The 21,371-nt window shown below is 45.9% G+C and overlaps 1 protein-coding gene across 1 annotated transcript in view; it reads left to right on the top strand.

The window, feature by feature from the left end:
• The first annotated feature begins 17,161 nt into the window (after positions 1–17,161).
• Positions 17,162–21,371, top strand: part of SIM1 (SIM bHLH transcription factor 1) — a 73,599-nt gene continuing 69,389 nt past the window's right edge. The window contains exons 1-2 of the mRNA XM_044245025.1: positions 17,162–17,451; positions 18,157–18,784. Coding sequence (XP_044100960.1) covers positions 18,610–18,784 — 175 coding nt within the window. The 5' untranslated portion in view covers positions 17,162–17,451; positions 18,157–18,609. The remainder of the gene's footprint in view (positions 17,452–18,156; positions 18,785–21,371) is intronic.

Here is a 21,371-nt window from a genome sequence, read left to right on the forward strand (position 1 = left end):
GGGACAGATAAGTTTCGTGGGCACATGCCACATTGGAGGCCCCTAAAGTCCACAACTGCTAGGGGAAGTGTGGATTCAGATCTGGAAAATCTGGAGGTGGTAAATCTAGAAAGATTTGTTGGTAGCCATGGGAACAGGGTAGTGGCTGGTGCCTTGGGGGCAAAAGATACCACCTAGGAAGATTGCTGGTCAAAGTCAAAGATCAGACAAGGACCCAGGCAGAACCTTCCAAGGCCCCCCTGCACGGAGCAGTTCCTCCTTCCTGGACGGGAATTTTGTATTGCCTAGTGAGGCACAAAATCCCCTCCCGGGCTAGGCCCCACACACATCAGCATTCCTTCTTGCTGATTGCAGAGACACACCAGCCTCTCTGGTTCAACCTGCCTGCACTTCCCCAGCTCTTTCTCCTTGCCCACACTCAAAGCCTTGTCTTCCCCACGCCCCACTCCTCCTCTGCCAGGGCTTTGGCCTGGCTGATAGCTCCCTTTCTTCACCCCCAGTGGTCCTTACAGCTCTACCAACCAGCACATGCTGCCTCACAGGGCTTGTGTCTTTGACTCCTTCCCGTGTGGAGAATTAGATGCTCCATGTAGGTGGGATGGAGATGGAGCTTAACACCTCCGTTTGGGAGGTGGCCAAATATGGGTAAGGCCAACTTTTCTTATTTGATTCAAATTAGCCCAACTCGTTTGTTGAATTAGTTTGTTATCTCTTCTTCTTTTTTATTTTTTTAAGATTTTCTTTCTTTATTTATTTAACAGACAGAGATCACAAGTAGGCAGACAGACAGGCAGAGAGAGAGAGAGGAGGAAGCAGACTCCCTGATGAGCAGAGACTCTGATGCGGGGCTCGATCCCAGCACCCTGGGATCAGGGCCTAAGCCTAAGGCAGAGGATTTAACCCACTGAGCCACCCAGGCACTCCTAGTTTGTTATTTCTAAATCAGCTCTCCAAACATAGTAGTGGCAGTATAATTGCAATGTTTGGTTAGACTTCCAAAGGGGCGATATAAAAAGGGACAACACTTATTTGGATATGTATTACTGTGGCTAAAGGCATGGTGGGCTTGGGAGTCAGGTTGTCCATGGCCAAATTCTGGGCTGACCACTTCCTTCATTGTAAGATCCAGGGCAAGACATTTAATTTTTCTAAGTCTCAATTTTCTTGCTTGTAATATAATAAGAATATCTCAATATTCTTGCTTGTGGTACCTATTTCATAGGCTTGTCACACGGATAAAATGAGATAGTGCTTTAGCCCAGGGTCTGACAGGTTATAGGCCTTGAAAAATGTTCGATATCACTGTTATAATTACTTTTAGCCCATAGAGTCTAGCTTATCAGACCTAGAGGAAACTGCACCGAAAATCCAGTCCAATCACTTCACTAATGGATGTAGAAATGGATGCTCAGAGATCAGGCCATGAATAGGTGGAGATCAGACACCACAAAACAAGACTATGTTCTTTCCTCCACTTCCCGGATTATTCAAGTGTATATATGATGGTTAATAACTGTACAGACCAATGCTTTTACTTATATGACAATCAATGGGACAGAGGGAACTAAATCTGTTTTTTTTTAATTTTCTAAAGAAATAAATTTATATTACCATATATAATATAATATATATAATATATTATATATAAATAATATAATATAATATAATAAATTATATTATATAATAAATTATATATAATATAATGTATAATTATATTATATTAACTTATATTATCAAATCTAAACTACCTTGATCAGATGGGAAAAATACAATGAAGTATTTAAGACAAATTTTCATAAAGCAAAAGTTAGATTGGTCTGTAGTCACAAAAATCATTGCTGGCGATCCTGATTAATACCGATGCTTATGAGAATAACGAAAGTCAGTATGTGGAGAGTACACTTGGAGTAGAAGTCATGGAGGTGTCTTGTGCCTGACAGCGTTTTGGTTTGGTTTTGGTTTTGGTTTTGGTTTGGTTTTGAGATCATTATCTAGGTCACAGGAAAATAATTGTAATGAAAATGTCCACCTATAGGTGGCAGACTTACACTGCTCACATTCTGTCCTTGAATGTCCTTGCAAACAAATGTCACTGGGTATGGGGATGCAAGTGAAATCTAAAGAAGGAAAACAAGAAACCCAAATGGATTCAGCAATCACGCTCTTACCCAAGCTTACAATTAAACAACAACAACAACTACACGTGATTTCACAAAACACTTAGTCTGATTTGTCTGTGAAAGCCCCTCATGGAATTGTGCCAAACCCATTCATTTAATGAATGAATGTAGGCAGATCCCTACCTGGGGCGTCCTGATAGCCAGTGGTCCATCTGGACAGCTTCCAGCGACAGCTCTCATTTTCCCAGAGCTGTCATCCCTGATTTCACAGATGAGGAAACAAGCTCAGAGACACTGGGCGAGTGGCCCTGGAGACTGGAGCCCAGCTCCTGGCATTCCGAGTCCTGGCTCCTTCTGTTAACTTCCTGCTGTCCCCATCATAAGGCAGAAAGTGACAAAATGATCCTGGATGTGGGGACAGAACTAATTCGGTTCAAGTTTATCTCTCAAAATGGGTAACAGCGGGTCCCTTCCAGAACCTTTTATACTAGAATGGTCTTAGATGCTCCAGACCCTGCCCTTTGCTCTGGCTAACCCCGACTCAGTCCCTCACCATAGAGGGTAGGGCTGTTTCCCACCCTGTGGGTCTGGATTTGCTGAGACCTCTAAGGAAGATAATAAAGAATCTAACTTACTAACAAGAAAAAAATCCTTCTACTCTACTTCAAACAAACAAACTGATCTTTGGATAAAGTTTAATCTTTTTAAGTGTGTTTAATTAGAACAGGGTTTTTTTTTTTTTAAGATTTTATTTATTTATTTGACAGACAGAGATCACAAGTAGGCAGCAGGCTCCCTATTGTGCGGAGAGCCTCATGCGGGGCTTTATCCCAGGACCCTGAGACCATGACCTGAGCTGAAGGCAGAGGCTTAACCCACTGAGCCACCCAGGCATCCCTAATTAGAACAGTATTAAATGTCTATTTAAACATATGAAGAGAATAAACTCCTCCCTCCTTTCAGAAGCTTCCTCCATACCATTTCAGACCAATTCCTGCATATTTACACATATGTGGGTGTGTAAATGTACATCTGGAGGTCTTCTTTTCCCACTTCCTATATCATTCCACACCTTGCTTTTTCCACTTAACAGTGGCATTTGGAGAGCTTTATGTAGATAGGTCACTTGATTTCATGTGGCGTAGACATTTAGCGTTTAGATGGACCGTGGCCTAGATGCATTCCCCTACAGGTGGATATTTGCGTTAGTTCCATCTTTCACTGTTACAATTCTGTGGTGAAATCCCCTTACACACAAACACGCACATGAGCAAGTATCTCCGGAGGATAAATTGCTAAAAATGAAACATTTTTGGAACAAAGCATTTATACATTTACAATTTTTTTTAAAGATTTTATTTACTTATTTGTCAGAGAGAGAGGGAGAGAGAGCGAGCACAGACAGAGTGGCAGGCAGAGGCAGAGGGAGAAGCAGGCTCCCTGCCAAGCAAGGAGCCTGACGTGGGACTCCATCCCAGGACGCTGGGATCATGACCCAAGCCAAAGGCAGCTGCTTAACCAACTGAGCCGCCCAGGCGTCCCTACATTTACAATTCTTATGAACTATGTTACATCATTCCCCTCCCCTTCCCACCCCCCCCCCATGAAGGCTGAACTGACATTTTTGTCAACTCTTCCATCTTCTTTTCTCTTTCTCTCTTGTTAACTTTTGATTCTCGTCCTATACTCTGGGTCGCTTTCACCCGATGTGCTAACTTCAACCCTGAAGGCTTCCTTCTCCCTCTTTCTCTCACATGTAACTCATCAGAAGGCCCCACTGGACTGACCTTCAACTATGTCCACAACTCAGGCGCTTCTCACCGTCTCCATGGCAGTCACCTGGTGGGCAGTTCTGCCCTGGATGCCTGCAATAGCCGCCCACACATCTCCCTGCTTTTGCCCCTGCCTCCTTCAATCTGTGTTCAGCACAGCAAGCAGAGTGATCCCGTTAAAACCAAGTCAGATCTTTGCGCCCCGCTGTCCCACAGCCCCCATAGCTTCTTCACTCAGAGTGAAGTCCTCACAGTGGACCTGGAGCCCCCCATGATCTGCCCCTCTTGTCTCCTCTCCTCTATTCTCCCTCTCCCTGCTCCGCTCTGCTCCAGACATTGAGCCTCCTGCTTTTCCATGAACACGGCAGGTGTCCCCCCCACTTGGGGTCTTTGCTTTGGCAGTCCCCTTCCCCCAGACATCCACTTGAATAACTCCTTCTTCAAGTGGGCTTCTGTTGCACCTTTGCCACGAAGCCACCTGCACTCTTATTTAATACTTCTAAGGTCCCCTTCCAGTGCTCTGCACGCTTTGCTCCTTTTTATTTTCCCACAGCACTTAGAACCCTCTTACCTACAAAGTAACTTTTTTATTATGTTCATTCTCCGTCTCCCCTCATCTGCATGTGCCACATGGATGGGGATCTTTGCTGTTTTGCTCATCGAAAAATCCAGAGTACACAGAGCAGTACCTGGGACACAAGAGATGCTAAATAAATATCCGTGGCATTGGAATTACCATACCTTCTCCTGTTGCAATTATGAAGCAGCTTCACAGAACTGTGGTTTCGATATGGAGACATTCCCTCGTGGGTGATATTGTCCTTACAGCTTTTTGAAAATACATTTCAAAAAGGAAAAATGGAAAAATTGGACATCATCAAATTTTTAAAATTTTGCTATGTGGATGATCCTGGGAAAGGGATGAAAAGACAATTTCAGAAAAAAATGTATTCGCAAATCATATATACAAGAAATGGTTTGCGTATATAGAGTACATAAAAAAACTCTCAAAGCACCACAGGGAGAAAAAAAAAAGCACCCAGTTGGAAAATGCACAGAGGACATGAACAAACATTTCATCAAAGGGGATAGAGAGATAGCACATAGCATATGAGAAGCTTTTCACCATCATTAACCACTGGGGAGATGCAAATTAACAGCATAAAGATATCAGACCTCTCATAACGGCTAAAGTAGAACATAATGATAACACCCAGTGCTGGCAAGGATCTGGAGAAACTGTATCACTCACACACTGTTTGTGGAAAGGTAAAATAGTACATTCACTCTAGAAAACAGTTTGGCAGTTTCTTCTAAAACCTAAAAGTAGGCTTCCAAAACAACTCAGCAATTGTATCCTGGACCATCTGTCTGTGAAAAGTAAAAACATATAACTATAGGAAACAAACCAAGGGTTGCTAGAGCGGAGGTCGATGGGGAATGGGGATACTGGGTGATGGGCATGTAGGAGGGCACTTGATGGAATGAACACTGAGTATTATACGCAACTGATGAATCACTAAATTCTACCCCTGAAAGCAGTGATACACTATACGTTAACTAAATGGAATTTAAATAAATAAATAAATGTTTAAAAATTTTAAAGACCCAGAGGGTGACACAAAAACTTACATGCAAATGTTCATAATGGCTTTATACATGTATCCAAAAAACTGGAAGCCGCCAAAATGCCCTTCAGCAGATGAATGGTTAAATAAACTATGGTATCTCCATACCACGGAATATTATTCAACAATAAGAAGGGATGAACTAGTGAAGTATATAGCCACTTGGATGAACCTTAAGCATCTTATGCGGAGTCAAAGGCCCAGTCTCAAAGGTTACATATTATATGAGTCCCTGTATAAAAAATTCTGAAATAAAATAAGAGAGACAGAAAGGTTGGTAGTTGCCAAGGTTTAGGCATGGGGCAGGGAATAAAGGGTAGGTGTTGTTGTAAAAGGTAACATGAGGAAGGCTTGTTGTGATGTTCTAACTTTGCATCTTAATTGTGGTGATGGTTACACTAAGCTACAGCGTGTGACAAAACTGCAAATAGTCACGCACACACGCACACGAGGGTGTATATAACAGCAGAAGCCTGCGTAAGTTCTGTGGATTGTACCCGTGTTAATTTCCTGGCATCGGTATGTACTATAGTTAGTTATACAAGATGTTAGCACTGGAGCAGGCTGCGTGACAAGCACACCAGACTTCCCTGTACATTTCTTTGCAACTTCCTGTAAATCTGTAATTATTAAGAAAAGTATCAAGAAGAAATCCAGGCTCACTTGTAGGCACCCCTTCTTTCCGCCCAGAGATGTTTCTGCTTCCTTGATTTCACGGAGATATTTGCCCCCTGGGTTACTCTTTTTATTTTCAATATGTATTTTTACTTGGTCTTTTTCGAAAAGTTGGAATCACTTTTCAAGTCAAGTCTGGAAATAGTTAATTGGGGGAACAATAACCTTGTGTGATTCTGGGGAAGCTACTCAGCTCTCTGTTCTTCAGCCTTCCCTCTGGAAACTTGGAGAACCATCATCTGTATCCTTCCTAACAGAATGCCGAGGATTACAAATTCACAGAGGCTCCAATGAACCCCTTCCATGCAGAAATAGAGCAAGTGAGAACTGGGTGAGCCTCCCCTCGACTGAGTGCCTTCTACAGTCTACTTACTGCCCGGGTGCTTCCAGCACCCCTTCTCACTGGTCAGATTTCAGTTCATTCAAGAAAGATATTAAGGTTCTCTGAAAGCTACGGTATCACTGACTACTGGATCACTGATAGTTAATGCTATTATTAAATGGTATGGACCTAGTATGTTTATATCCTTCCTCAAATTCCCAATTAGTCAGGGGAGCCTAGGTGGCTCAGTCCATTAGTATCTGCCTTTGATCTCTGGGTCCTAAGATCAAGTCGTATCAGGCTTCCTGCTCAGCAGGGAGTCTGCTTCTCCCTCTCTGTGCCTCTCCCTCCCCTGTTTATGTTCTTCCCCTCTCAAATAAATGAGTAAAATCTTTTTAAAAATTTTTTACTTATTCAAAAAAGAGCAAGCAAGAGAGAGAGCACAAGTTGGTGGGGGAGGGTGAGGGAAAAGCAGACGCCCCGCTGAGAAGGGAGCCAGCCACAGGGCTTGATCCCAGGACCCTAGGATCATGATCCGAGTCAAAGGCAGATGCTTAACCAACTGAGTCACCCATGTGCCCCAATAAATAAAAGCTTTAAAAAAAAATTCTATTAGTCAAAATAATTGTGATTTTTTGAAAGTCACTTTAAAAAAATGCATGAACTGATTAGTAAATACAGTTTTAAAATAAATAAATTCAGCTATTTTAAAGTATTTCCCCCAGAATTTGGTGGATAGATTTTTCAAACAAGTTTGTGCATGCTGATGTCAACTTTTTTGTCAACTTTTTTGTCAAATTCTCTCTTCCATGCATCCCGCCTTCATCCCAGTTACAGGCTTTTTTCACTCTCCCACTTTCTCTGGAACATGCCCGCACTAAATAAATTTGCTGTGTCACTTCTGGTCTTACAGTCCCCCGGGATAATGTGTTACTTGCCGATCCCTCACTAACCACTCAAGCCCCTACATGATTATTTATAATGTATCACGATAAACCTTCCTTGACATGTGTCGCACAAGCCTAGAACCCACAAGGAGGGGAGTGTGGGCAGGGCGAGTTCTCCACCATAGAGTGCTCTTGTGCGACTTAGGAAAAGGTACCATCCATGGGTAGGACAGGGGACTGCATGCTGCCTCAATTTCAATCCTGGCCTGGCACATCACAGCAGCCTAGCTGGACCCAGAAGCTTTGGAGCAAGTTCAAGAGCATAGGCTCAGCTTCTCCTCACCTCTGTTGTACTGACTCCATCATTGACTGTCAGTGTTTCTAAGAGCAATCTTTTGACACTTTTGTGACACATTTCTCCCTGGGTCCCAGCAGAAATTATAAAACCCTTCATCATGAGGTTTTACCAACCCATCCTGTTCGGGGATAGCGGTGCCAATACTCTTTGGGAAGTCAACAGATCATGCAGCTCCAGGACAAGCACCGACTATTCTGGTTTTCTTTAACGAGGAAGGGGACCCTCTGGCTACACTTGTCCCCAGTTAGTCTTCCTTCCTCCAGAGCAGTGGTCTGTGACTCACAGCCCAACAAGCCTGACCGGCCTTCCCCGATACGCATGGTCTCTTGAATTGAATGAGAACATCTGACTCTCAGTGTCCATTTGCAGTGGGCCACACTTCCCCCATTCTTTACACTATGTGAGATTGGCTCTGGACACTTCTCACTTGGTGTTCATCTCTGTCAGCTAATCTGAAAATTGGAACCTGGAACATTTGATAAGTCACTGGCCACATCATGGTTACAGGTGGTGACATATTGCTGCTTGCTGCTGCTTATTCATGAAACCGGAGGTTAAGGCTCCGTGTCTGAGATGTAAACTAGGGTAAACCCCACATAGCGCACCAGTGTTGGACAGAATATCACATAGACAATTTCCAACCGAAATGCCAGTTATTAGAAGTCATGTGGAGTCAGGAGTTGCCATGGAATCCATTTGTTTCTAAACCAGCTCCTCCTGCTGGAATAGTTTCTGATTATCATGTCTTATGGTAGGGAAAGGGGCACAGGGAGAGACGGAAGGCGAGAGGGAGTCATCTGATATCAAACTCTGTGTTATCATTCTAATACATTCGAGCCCTAAAAGGAGTAAGAAATTAAAATGTGTAAGGAGACTTAACACCAGTTGGAACACACAGTATGCTGCTGTCTGGTTTGGAATGAAAGGAAAAAAAATCACATTGCCATCATGGTTTCGTTTCTGGGACTTGAGATTATTCAGGGAGAATACACAATGGCTTGTCATATGACATTTATCTTCACAAACAAGTTATCAGATCTCCAGGAGTGAAAATAAATATCAAAGCAGATCTAAACCACCACAGGCTGCACATTTGCAGTACGCTTGTTTTCTCCTACATATGACTTTATTTAGATTCTTAACTAGACCATTAGAGCTTTTCCTCCTGTGAAACTGCTGCCAGGACGAATCTATCCCCTATTTCCTCCGAGTTATTTGTTTAAATCATGAGAAGTAATTGGCTGGCCTATGTTAATGCTTGAGTTGTTTTTTGTGGGAAAGTCCCTGTGTGTTTGTAGGTAAAACACAAAACAGGTTGATCAGATATCAACTTGGGACGACTGAATTTCAAAACATACAGAATCCATAAATTAACCACTATTTTAACATATGTACAATGTAATTGATTATAATTAGCCAGGAGATCTGTTAGAGGAAGACACATTAAAATTATATTTGCATATTTATCTTCTGTGTTTTGCATTAAAGAGTACTAAATGTTTCATAGGAGGAAAAAAAAATGTTGGTAGATGATGCTGGAAGTTTGAGCCTGTATATCTCTGCCCAGGTTCAAGAAACACTCATCTTCATTAAGGGTCAAGTCCCAGCATTTCCTCCTGCCCCAGGACCTTGACTCACTCTAGTGCCAAGAGGGTCCCACCTTCAAATGTGTCTGGACAATTCACAGGAGGGAAACTCAAAAGGCCCTCCGGATATGAAAAGATATTCAACTTCCATAATTAGAGAAGAACAAAAGATGACTGATTTTTTTTCACCTATCAGATAGGCCAAGAAAAAAAAAGGGAGAGAGAAAGAGAGAGAGAAAAAAAAGTTACAATGTTCTTCATTCACTGCAAGGCTGGGAACCAGTCACCCTCTCACAGTGCTAGTGGGAGAGTCAACTGCACAGCTCCTGCGGAGGGCAGTTTGTCCCTGTCTGCTAGGGCTACCAATCTACCTACCCTTGATCTAGCAACTCCACTTTTGGGAATCTGCCCTGTGGTTGTGTTTGTACATAGGTGTGCAGTTTATTTGTTGCTGCATTGTTTGCAATAGCAATGATGGGAAATGATCAAAATGCCCTCAATGAATGACAGGTTAAAGAAATTATACAGATATAATATATTCTTAAAATGGACTACTATACAGATGTTTAAGAAAGGGAGATATAGGGGCGCCAGGGTGGCTCAGTGGGTTAAAGCCTCTGCCTTCAGCTCAGGTCATGGTCTCAGCGTCCTAGGATCAAGCCCCACATCAGGCTCTCTGCTCAGTGGGGAGCCTGATTCCTCCTCTCTCTCTGCCAGCCTCTCTGACTACTTGTGATCTCTGTCAAATAAATAAAATCTTTAAAAAAAAAAAAAGAAAGAAAGAGAGATATAATTAAGTTTTATGGAAGTTGAAAATATCTAGGTGCAGAATGATATATAAAAGATCGATCTTAATGTTTGCTTAAATATGCATAAGCAACTCTAGAAGATAATAAAAAACTAAAAAACTAAAGAAGATAATAAAAAACTAAAGATAATAAAAAACTAAAACTAGCAGCAGACACCGACTGATAGCCCCAAGGTGCACTCACTTGGTTTGCATAACATTTTAAAATTGGATTTCACTTAATAATCTGATATCCAAGTAAGGGTAAAAGGGAAGCTGGCCAGGTGTTAAGAAATGGTGCTGATAACCTGTTCGTTTTTCCCACTCAGTTTTTTAGGATACTACCTCGGACATAACTAAAGCAAAGTGGAGGGACTCTGCCGTGGGAGCATGTATGAGCCAACCAGTTTCATAGTAGGAGTAGAGCGGTGGCTCATAGAGAGAAAGTCTCATCCCAAACCTCTCTCTAGGTTTCCTGAAGAGGCTTAAGAGCCACGGCTGGGAAGAGGCACACGCAGCCTCCTCATCCTCCCCGATGTGCCCAAGAACAGCAACTGACTTACCCATTTGTCAGTTTGCACAGTGCGGGGCGCCCATGATAGTTTTAGAAGTTCATGGGATGTTTTCATTTTAATTTCTTTTACAATCAGAAAAAAAAAGATAAATATGAGAATAAGGAATATATGACAATGAAATCAGCCCGAATGACACAGTTTGTAAAAGATAATCTTGAATTTTGTTATGGAGGAAAGGACCTGTAAAAACATGACAGAAGTGCCCAGGGGCTGACAAGTCATAATGTCCTAGTGGGGCCCTGCACAGGAGGGAGCACTTGCCACCTGGGGGGGAGGCCTAGACCTCACAGACCCAGTGGGTACCTGCAGGGACAGCCCTCTGGACCAATGCTACACACATCTTGGGCCCTTTATGTTTAAAGTACTCTGGTGCAATTAGGGAATGGTTTCTGTGCCAAAAGGAGAACCAAAGCTTATCTGCTATTTTTCCAATATGCCCTACTCCTGATTGATTGACCCAAACCCTTTGGATTTCTTCTCTGTAGCCCAGCTAGAACCCTGGAACCCTGGAACCTTCTGGGGATGCCCTGAGCACTTCCCTGCCCTTCTGAGGCCAAACTCCCCACTGAAGTATGGCCTGGCTGGGTTCCTAGACCTCCTTGCCTTCATCTTGAGGCCATTATCTCAGGATCTTTCCTAAGGAGGCATCCTAATGACCTGTCTTCAGGGACCGCATTCTATCACAGCTATGAGCCTGACACCTAGACCTCAAATAGACAGTCACAGCATTTTACACCATATGCACAAGCTCCCACTTGGTACAAGTCTATCACTCTCCCATCCAGTCTTCTCCAAAAACAAGCTAAGAAAAAGCGAACTGAGGCCATGGTTCTCACCTGTGAACTTGCTAGAAAAGCAAATTATTGGGTCCCAGCCCAGCTTTGCTGAATTGTGAACTCTGAGAGTAGGGACCAGCAATATGTATTTTAACAGTCCCTCCAGGCAATTCCCCTGCAAGCTGAAGTTCCAAAACCACGGAGTTAGGAGCAAGGGTGCCCAGATTTTTGAGGGTAGATTTCCATGTCCCTGGGGCCCAGAGACGATGAGGAGGAGGAGGAGGAGGACGGTGGGTCTCAGGAATGTGCCCCAAATGCCAAAGGCACTTGGTCCAGGGCCCAGGCGAGCACAAACTTCCCCGGAATCCTGGGATGACGTCAGAAGGAAGATGGGCACAAGCAGCACTTTTTTGAGACTCCAGACTCAGGACCTGGAGACTCAGCGACTTCGGTGGGTCGGCGTCCCGCGGAATTAAGCCCCTGTGTCCCTGAGCCGGCCCGCCACTCTCACCGCACGGTGGGAGGGGCAAACCCGCGCCCCTCCCTCTGAGGTCCTTCTCATCCCGGCTCCTTCAGCTCTCAGAGCTGCTTTGTCTTTGGGCCACCCTCTCTCCCCTCCCACAATTTACGGAATGTCAGCTCCAGGGTCCAACAGGGATTTCCAGTTTCTAAATCGGAGCGGGGTCGAAAGTCCTTATTTTCAAGTCACATTCTGCCACCACCTCCCACCCGCAGGTGACCCTGACGCTCCGCCCCCGCTGGAAGCTGGTCATTTGTTATAGAGATCAGTCTCAGGAGAATGCCTTGCCCATTCCTCCTAGACCGCGCAGGGTTAAGGGTTCCTCTTTAGGCGTTCCCGGTACAGTCCCGGGGTTCATAGGTGCCAGGGAATAGACACAAAGTTGGGGCTCGGAGAAGGGGAAAACTCTCCAGAAGCCTAATTCAAAAGCTCTCAAAGCCAGACGAGGGTGAAACACATGCCTTCTAGGTCCGCACAGTTCTGATGCCCCTCGCCCTTTTGGAGGCCACTGACCCCATTCCATCCCCTTGGGGACACCCGCTTTCCAGCCCCTCCTGGGATCCACTCCTGAGCTCCTGAGGTGCAGGAGAGCACGTTTTGGTATGAAAATCAGAACGGATTTAGGAATCAAAGTGTCTCTCAACCCAAAGTCACAAAACAATGTTCATCTTCAGCTTTTGAACATTTTGGTTGTGCTCTTGTGCCCAGCTATGTTGAAATACACACACACACACACACACACACCCCATCCCCAGCTAAAAATAACAACAACAACAAAGTGTAAAAAATGCTGGCACCCTTAGAGACAGACAGCCCCCTGCTCCTGTCCACAGAATGCACATCATCAGCGCTTTCGGCTACTGTTAATGTTTGAATAATTCATTTCTTTTAAAGTGTGCACAGTTTAAGAAGTACTCTTGTTTCTCTGTGATCAATTCGAGATTGTATTAGACTATGGTTTCAAAATCTGGTTAGAAAATATTATCCAGATTACTTAGAAAAACTACATAAAATTCACCACTCTCATTTTTCAGGTTGGTGCCTTTCTTTTTCTTTCTTTCTTCCCCTCTTCCTTCCTTTCTCTCTCTTTCTCCTTTATATTCCCTCCCTTCCTCCTTTTCTTTCTTTCTTTTTCTTCCTTCCTTCTCTCTTCCTCTTTCTTTCTTTATTTTCCTTTCCTTTTTTTCCCTTTCTTTTTTAATGTGTACTCATTGAAGCTAATTTTTGGGACATTTCAATGGTCAATTCAGTTAGGCAACCTCAGAAGTAGTGTCTCATAACAGACTATTTTGTTTTGCATAAAATCTCACACTTTACAAAACATCCTGATCAAACAAGTGATATGTACCATAAATTTAAAAAAATTAAATATGGCTATTTTTTGGAGTTTCCTTCTATTCTTTGTTTTCTAGTCTACTTGTCCCATCAGGTCGAAGTTTTAAGGAGCCCTTGTTTCCTCCTCAACATCAGACTGTCTAAATGTGAAAATAGAATGAGGCTACAGCAGGATTCACTTATGTACACGGAAGAAGAAAAAGGTTATTATTTCCTTAGACATCAATATTTCCCTAGATAAATTCTTCTCAGTGGTAGGGAGTGAACATCTGGGTATAACATACTGAGATATTCAGGTGACCATCTTCGGATGTTGCATCTTGATTACTAATAAGTGTATCATTCATCCTGACCTTGGCCACTAGCAAAATCCGTGCCTGTGTGCTTTGTACAAACGTGTACATGTGATGTGGAAGCGAGCAAAAGGGCACGTATGCGTTCGTAGTAGTATGTAAAAAACAAAACAAAACAAAAAAGTGTGTCATGGGAGCGAGGAAGGGGAGACAGAAATCACTCTAGTTTTGCTAAGATGCTCAAGCAGCTGGGCACAGACAAGAGTTCCAGAAGGTAGGATGGAAGTCTGTGCCCGGGCACGGTTAGCATCACAGTGCGCGTAGGTCGGGACCGATACGCTGAATGTGTACCCGGAATTCCGCGGAGCGTTCTGGTTCTTTCCCAACCCAGAGGTTCAGCTTCTTCAGTCTGGACTTTGCCTGGTGTTGGGAGGGGTCCCGAGGCCCTCAGAGCCCCCTCCTTTTCGTTCCGGGAGCGCGCAGCGCGCGGGACTCCGCACGCACAGGAGAGTTGGTTCTCAGATCCGCCGCCCCGGGCACGCCTTGCCCCCTAGTCTAGAGCCTTGGGAGCCCGCACGTCGTGGTGTCCCCACGGGCTAAGGGAGGGCTCCATGCGGGCAGCCTCTGGGGTCGCCTCCGTGGTAGAAGCGACTCCCAGGGGTACAATTTTGCTCTTTGCCCTCCTGGGCCTAGGAACGGAGGAAGGTGTTTGTTTACAAACAGGCTCCAGTTTCTTCCCGCTTTAGGAAATCGTTCCTGGGGTGCACGGACAGTGCCCCAGGGCCAGAGGTACTCGCAGAGGAGGCAGCGGCCTAGACGCCCTTAGGATTCTGGTCTGGTGTTGGTGGGTCGCATGCACCCATTTCTTTCTTTCCTGGGCTTTCCCTCTTACTTTCTGTCAAAGAGGCGGGTAGGACTAGCTTCTCAAGAAATAAATTTAAAATTTCTCACGCTAGAGGGGAACGCAAATTCTCAGAACACGTGGGAGGCACCTGAGGTTGTGGTTCACGCCCCTCGCTGGCCTGATGCTCAGGCGGGGCCCGCGGGCGGGGTCGCCGGCAGGCTGCGAGGCCGGGTCCCTGCACCCGGGCGGGGGAGGGCATGCAGGAGCCGCATTCCGGCTTCAGCCTAGGTTCAAAGATTAGAAAAACAGGTGTTACGTCGCCATGCTAATTCACTCACTCGGTAAACGCGGCTCAGACAGTTGTGTGCGGAGGACTTAGCGAGGGGGCCGTCCCCACAAGGCCGTGCATTCACTTTGTTTATTAAACAGCTACTCGGTTCATCGACTACTGAGCTTCACTGGGACGCTGGAACAGCACGCTGGGCCCCCCAGGATGTCCTTTTTGGTGTGAAGACCCACCCACTCATTTTGCCCATTTTCCTTCTGAAAGGAAAATACTGCCTTTCTTCCGGTGAAACGCTCTGTTGTATGGGGAGCAGGGCACCTCCTGACGCCCCAGGGTGTCTCTGCCACGGGCAAGGGTTTCGGACCCTCATGAAGCACTAACACCTGCACCTCGTTGAAGGAGAGGTAGGGTTTAAGTAACCACTGATTTAACTGAAATTCTTACCAGAGCAAAGTCGAATAGAAAACTGCTTAACTCTTAAGTGCCGTTGTTATGCCCGGCCGCTCCATTTACCCGTAAGATCTGTCCCGATTGGGGGTGGTGGGAGAGTGGGGGAGAAGGGTCAGGAAAGATTTTTTCACCTTCCCCAAACACACACCCTCTGTCTTTAAGTGCAGTAGTTAACTTGATCTTATCTGTTCTTCCTGGTGTGTCGCGTATAAGAGAGTGGCACCTTATCTTAGTATCCTTACTCCTTTGGAGTGTAGCACTTGGAGGTTGGAACCTTCCCAGAGCTAGGTCTCTCAGCGGCCACAGACTCTGGGGAAATGACTCCTTCTAGATTAGAGCCCATTAGCCAGATTCCAGTTTTGAAACACCTATAAAATCTATATGTTCCGTTTTATCTTATTCTTTCTATCCAGACCATTCACCTCTTCTTGCCAGGTGCTTCCCAGATGTGTAAATATCCCCAGAAAGCTCCCGTTGTCGTTCTGGGAGCTTACTGCCATCGGGCGGCAAGGAGATGGCAGATGTCTGCATTTTTGAACAAACACTCTTAAAGTTGCTGGGAATATCAGAAAAATGGCACAACCCCTCTTCAGAGTGTATGTTTTCTCGGTGGCAATTATCGCCACAAAGGAGAGGATGAGTGCAACATCACTGGCGTTCTTCCTGTCTTTTACCGCCGCTGAAACAACTGCCTCCGAGTGTACGTCCAGAAGAATCCTGGTCACCAGCGGCACCAAAAATAAGGGGAAAATCACCTTTGTAGGGAGTGATTCCAAGTAGTAGTAATTATTTTGGGGGCAAGTCAGCTTTCCCCCGTTGCTAGCTGTTGTCTTTCTTCAGATGACAGAAAAAAAGCAATTCAAATCAGAGGGTGTCTTAATTTGACAGCGAGAGTACTTACAAGCGTTTGTTTAAGTGGGTCCTGTTGGGGGAACTGTGAATGTTGTAAATTTATTGATGCAGAATGTATCCTTTCGTAAGGATATTACGTTGGACTTGGGTTTCCGGAAACAAAACTCAACAAAAAAGTCTTCACTCACCTTTAAGCTGACAGATTGTTGCGACGTATCTATGTTCAATCACTCTAACTCTATTTTCTGCTGAAATGTTAACGTCTTTTCCTCTAGGGTCCCCTATCTGCGCCCCCCCCAATAAGACAACCCCGCGGCTGAGCTTTCCACGGTGAACATATCAGCCCCCAAACTCGAGCCATTTCGAAAGACTCTCCTCTTTGGGATTAATTTAAAGACAGGTGTATATATATATATACACATGTGTGTGTGTGTGTGTGTGTGTGTGTGTGTGTGTGTATAAAATCTTCTCAGGCGATGAATTCAGTGTCGCTGGGGTTTCAGAAAAACGTGAAAGAGAAAGCGCAACACCGGCCGGTGCAAGCAGTGGGCCCCACCACTTGCCAATGGGAATGGCGCGGCCGCGAACTCGGCCTTTGGGTCACTCGCGCCCGCAGTCGGGGCGACTCCAGCCTCGTCGCCAGGAGCCCCAGGCCCCCGGCTCGACCTCCGCGACCTCAGGCCGCAGCCAGCCGCTTTCGGACGCGCGGGGCACAGCGGGGCCAGCCCTCGGGACGGGGTGCGTAGCCACTGAACCCAGGGAGAGCGGGGAAGCGAGGGTCCTGCACATCACCCGCGAGGCCCCTGGAGGCCGGGAGCAGCGGCCGCTGCCGGGCATTGCCGACACCCGTGCCCAGGGCTCGTCAGGAGCGCTGCAGCCACGCGGGTAGCCGAGAGGCGAGCCAGGAGCCGGGGCGCACAGGGGTGGTTCGGGTCGTGCTCGCGTCACTCAGACCGGCCGGCCAATGAGCGCCTCTTCCCGCGGCAGGCCAAGCCAATGGGACGCGCGGAAGTTTGTGAGTGGCATTAAGGGAGGGCGGGAGAGAGGGAGCCCGGGAGTGAAGTTGAAGCTAAACCCCGTAAGCTATAAAGAAGTTACAGGGGGGCGTTTTCGGCTTCCAATTAGGAATAATACTGGCTTCGTAGCAACTACCGAGGAGGAGGATTCTAAAACCACCTCACCCGTCCCAAAGCCTGCATCCCCCCCTCCTTCTTCCACGCACCCCTCCCCCAATTCATGACCGAGAAAAGAAAAGGGAGCCAGGACGCGCGCTCCACTCCTCTCTGCCGGTGGGAAGCCGAGAGGCCGGCGGAGTTGGATGGTAGGCATGAGTACAATTAAGAGGTGGGCGCCTCTGCACCCTTTGCCGCCGGCGGGGACCGAAGGTAGGTGAAGCGAAGACACCTTGCGCCCGCCCAGAGGCACCCGCAGCTCTGCGGCGGACCGGGAGAGGCCGATACGCCTCCCACCGCCCCCCCTTCCCGTGCCTGCGAGGGGCTGTCATGAATGTGCCACCTGTTAACCTGGCGCTGCCGTGCCCGGCGTGCTGCCGCTCCCGCTGGGCAGGGAGAGCCCTGGGTCGCCTTGGGAGTCCCGAGGGACTTGATGCGTAAGTGCCACTTTTTGTGGAATCCCTGAGAGTTGAGACCCAATTTAGAGAGATAGCCGAATTCCAGATCTGCCCAACTGGGGGGAGGGGGGCTGAAAGGCGGCCTGAGCACTGTGGAGGAATTCGGATTTGTGGAACCTTGCTTTCTGGGACGTGCGACTGGCCTGGGCGCGAGCACGGGGACCGGCGACTGAGGGTCTGCTAAGTGTCTTCAAAAATACGCATTTTGTTATTTGGGCAACTTCCCAGGGGGCTGGAGAATGTGGTTGGCATGGATGAGGGAATGCGAGCATTATTTGCAGGGGGCTCAGTCTCGCCCCTGATTCCTCCATATCTTAAACAAACAAACATACGCACAAACAAACACGGAGCCTGGAGAGGCGCGCTGTGGCCCTTTCCGGCCGTTTTTCAGAATTCGGGGAGTGTATGGGTGATTGCGGAGCTGCGGATCCCTTACGCTCTGATGCTGTTGTCTTCACAGTGGCCTGAAAGAGTTGTCCGGCGTTCCTGTGCTTCCCAAGTTCTTCCCAAAGGAGCTCGGAGCCGCCTCAAATGCCTCGGAACTGAAGAGCAAACGTCGGGGATTATTATGTCGATTTTTTGGGGACCGGGTTTGGCCGCGCCGAACAGAAGAAAAGGCTGGCTTCTCAGGGGTCCCGCCGGCATTTGATACCCAGAGACTCCTAGGATTGTCCTCATTGTCGTGGATCAACAACTTTCCTACGTTCGCGTCCCGTATTTTTAAAGAAAATAATTTTCTCTTCGCTGCGTTGGTCTTTCACTGACATCAGTACACTGAAGCAAAGACTTCCGTCTCTTCATTCAAAGTAGGCTTTATGTTTTTGCCAATATGATCTCTAATTGAGAGTTTAATTTTGCCTTTGGATGAATCTGTGGAGCTTATGTTGTAAGAAGAAAGGGAGAACGAGACACAATGAAAGAGAAGTCCAAAAATGCTGCCCGGACTAGGAGGGAGAAGGAAAACAGTGAATTTTATGAACTGGCTAAATTACTGCCTTTGCCCTCAGCTATCACCTCGCAGCTGGACAAAGCATCCATAATCAGGCTCACCACCAGCTATCTCAAAATGAGAGTTGTGTTCCCAGAAGGTAAGTGACTCTGCCCAGATGGAATTTCAAAGGCAGAAGGGGTAGAGGTTTGCCAGTGAGTGAGCCTACACCACGGAACAGAGGAGTACATTCACACGTACGTACACACTCTCTGCAAAGGGAAGTTTAGCGTGGCTGCTTGACTCAGGACCTCTCTGAACTTAGATTCCTGTTGCCTTTTTGTGGCCCTCTCTACTTCCCCATTAATACTTTCTCTCCCATGCATCGGATATGTTTGGTTGGGATGCAGCCCAACAGTGCTTTTGTCAACACTTCAGATACTGAGCTCAACTGAAAGTACAAGTAATCCAAACATGACTGACTGACTTTCCTTCTTTCTTTCTTTTTTCCTTTCTTTTTTTAATTCCTCTTGTTAGAATTGTATCTAGCAGAAGGCAGGAACATTGCCAAATTCTTGTATTTTTGCTCCATATAGATAGACCCGTGGACATGGAGCTAGCTAAGCTAAATAATAATTTCTAAGTTTATAATTCTACAGAAGAGAGGCAGGCATATTTAGGAACAAATTTGTCCTGGATTTACCCAGTCTCTTGATTGCTTATAGCAAATTTATTCTGAGTTTTTGAGACACTCACAGATTCTGAAACTAACTCTGGGGCTTCATGATTTGCTACTCTGAGTTTGGTATTATCTCTGAGATAATAGGCTAGGATCCAAATACTTAAGGTTGAATCAAGAAGACTAGCCCGCTTGGAAACTATCTTCTAGGAGGCAGGTTGGCAAATGGGTCCTGGGAAAATTGTCTTTTAAGGCCTAGAAGGAAGAACAGCTGAGCTGGTCATGATTTAAAACATGTATTTAGATGATCAAGATTCACTGTGTGACGACAGAGCAGCCTTCAAAGAACACTGTCCTGTATAAAACCATATATACTCACTAGGAAAAGAATACTTCTCTCTTCCATCTCCCCATCCTTTCCTTTACCCACATTCAAATAATATGTACAGATTTTAAAAAGTATTTTAGATGTATCTTTGCTAGAGGAGAGAGATTGGGAAATATAAAGGAGAGAATACAAAACAAACAAAAAATTCCAAGAGAAAGAACCCTGTTTATTTACAAACCAGAATGTCTTATTTGACCCACAGAGGTTTATGTTATTGTTGATTTTGGGTGTTTGGGGCCTATTGTTTTCTTTTAAGGAAATGGGAAGGAAATAGCCATTATTGGGCTTGGAGTTTCACTTTGTTTGATCTTGACTAGAAGTTATTATCTGAATCAAAATCTCACAAAACATGTCGACAAATTAGTCAGGGGCACTAAAGGACAACTTTCAAATTTTAGTTCAATTTTACCAGAGAACGACAAGTAGTGTTATAGTTGTTTTGTCTTAAAGCAGTTCTTTGAACAGTCTCACTTGACCGTGGAAACCACAGGAAGAAAGGAATCAAAACCTAAAGTTACTGAAAAGTTTAAAAAAAAAAAAAGAAAAAGAAAGAAAGGGGGCACTTATATAGTAAAAACCATATTTCCCATTCAAACTGTGCTGAGAACTGCTGGTGGGAAAAGTACTATTATGCTACACTGTCTTCTTTTTTTTTTTTTTTTTTTTTGAAGAGATCTCGTTGTCTTTTATACTGTCAGCGCCTACTTTATAAAAATAAAGCTATTGCGAACTCGGCTGGCCGCGCTGTTCCTAACAGGATTATTAGCAGTGATTTGTCAGCCCCTGTGGTCTCAGTGGGCTCCCTTTCTGCGTGATTTCTAGCGGGTCTCGTCAATTATCAGTGCCGATGTCGCTCGCTGTTTGATCAGAAGAAGCATATGGTGCTGCTTGTGGGGCTCCGGGTAATCGCGGGAGGAAAAGAATAGGGGATCGGCGTTCCCGGGCGGGCACAGAAAGAGGGTTGGGGGCGCCCAGGGAGTTGCCGGGCTGGGGGCGCTCGTCTTTGTCGCGCAGATCCCCTGCTGGCTCGACCGGGAGGGTTTCAGGCTGGTTTTTGTTGTTTTGGTTTTGTTTCTAAGAGAGCAAGCTGTCTTAAGTGCTAACTCCACAAATTATAAATCGCGTGATAAGTAGGAAGAACAGAAAGTAAACTCTCTTAGCCAACTTCTTATTTTTAAAGAGAGCACTGGCGAAGACTCCCTCTGGGGTCCCCTTGGTGGCCGGGCGGATCCCCTGTGGCTACTTTAAGGCGACTGTGCTTTCTGCAGCCCCCTCACCTTCTTCCAGAGCCCGGGCCCCTCCCCTCTCCCCTCTCCCGTGGACTTGTGAGAGTTTATGGGGAGGAGGGGATGGACGATGTGTGAACTCTGGGCACATCATTTATTTCTCCAGCTACTGTTGAGCTCATAACTCACTGGCAGTCTCCACCGGTGAGTTGGACAGGGTCATCCGAACAGCTGGCTCCTAGGGATGAGGTTTTAATTTTAAGGATAGATCAGCTTCAAAAATCCAAAACCCAGACACAGCCCTTTAAAATATTAAACGATAACAACACCCCCCCAACACACACACAGAACCCCAACATCTTTCAAAGGAGTGGAATAATCACAAGCGGCAAAACCAGGCACAACCTGCAGAGGGTGCTAGATTTGGGTTCAGCTGTGCAGTGAAGACACGGAA

This window comes from Neovison vison, chromosome 1 (genome assembly GCF_020171115.1).
Source record: "Neovison vison isolate M4711 chromosome 1, ASM_NN_V1, whole genome shotgun sequence".
NCBI lineage: Eukaryota > Metazoa > Chordata > Mammalia > Carnivora > Mustelidae > Neogale > Neogale vison.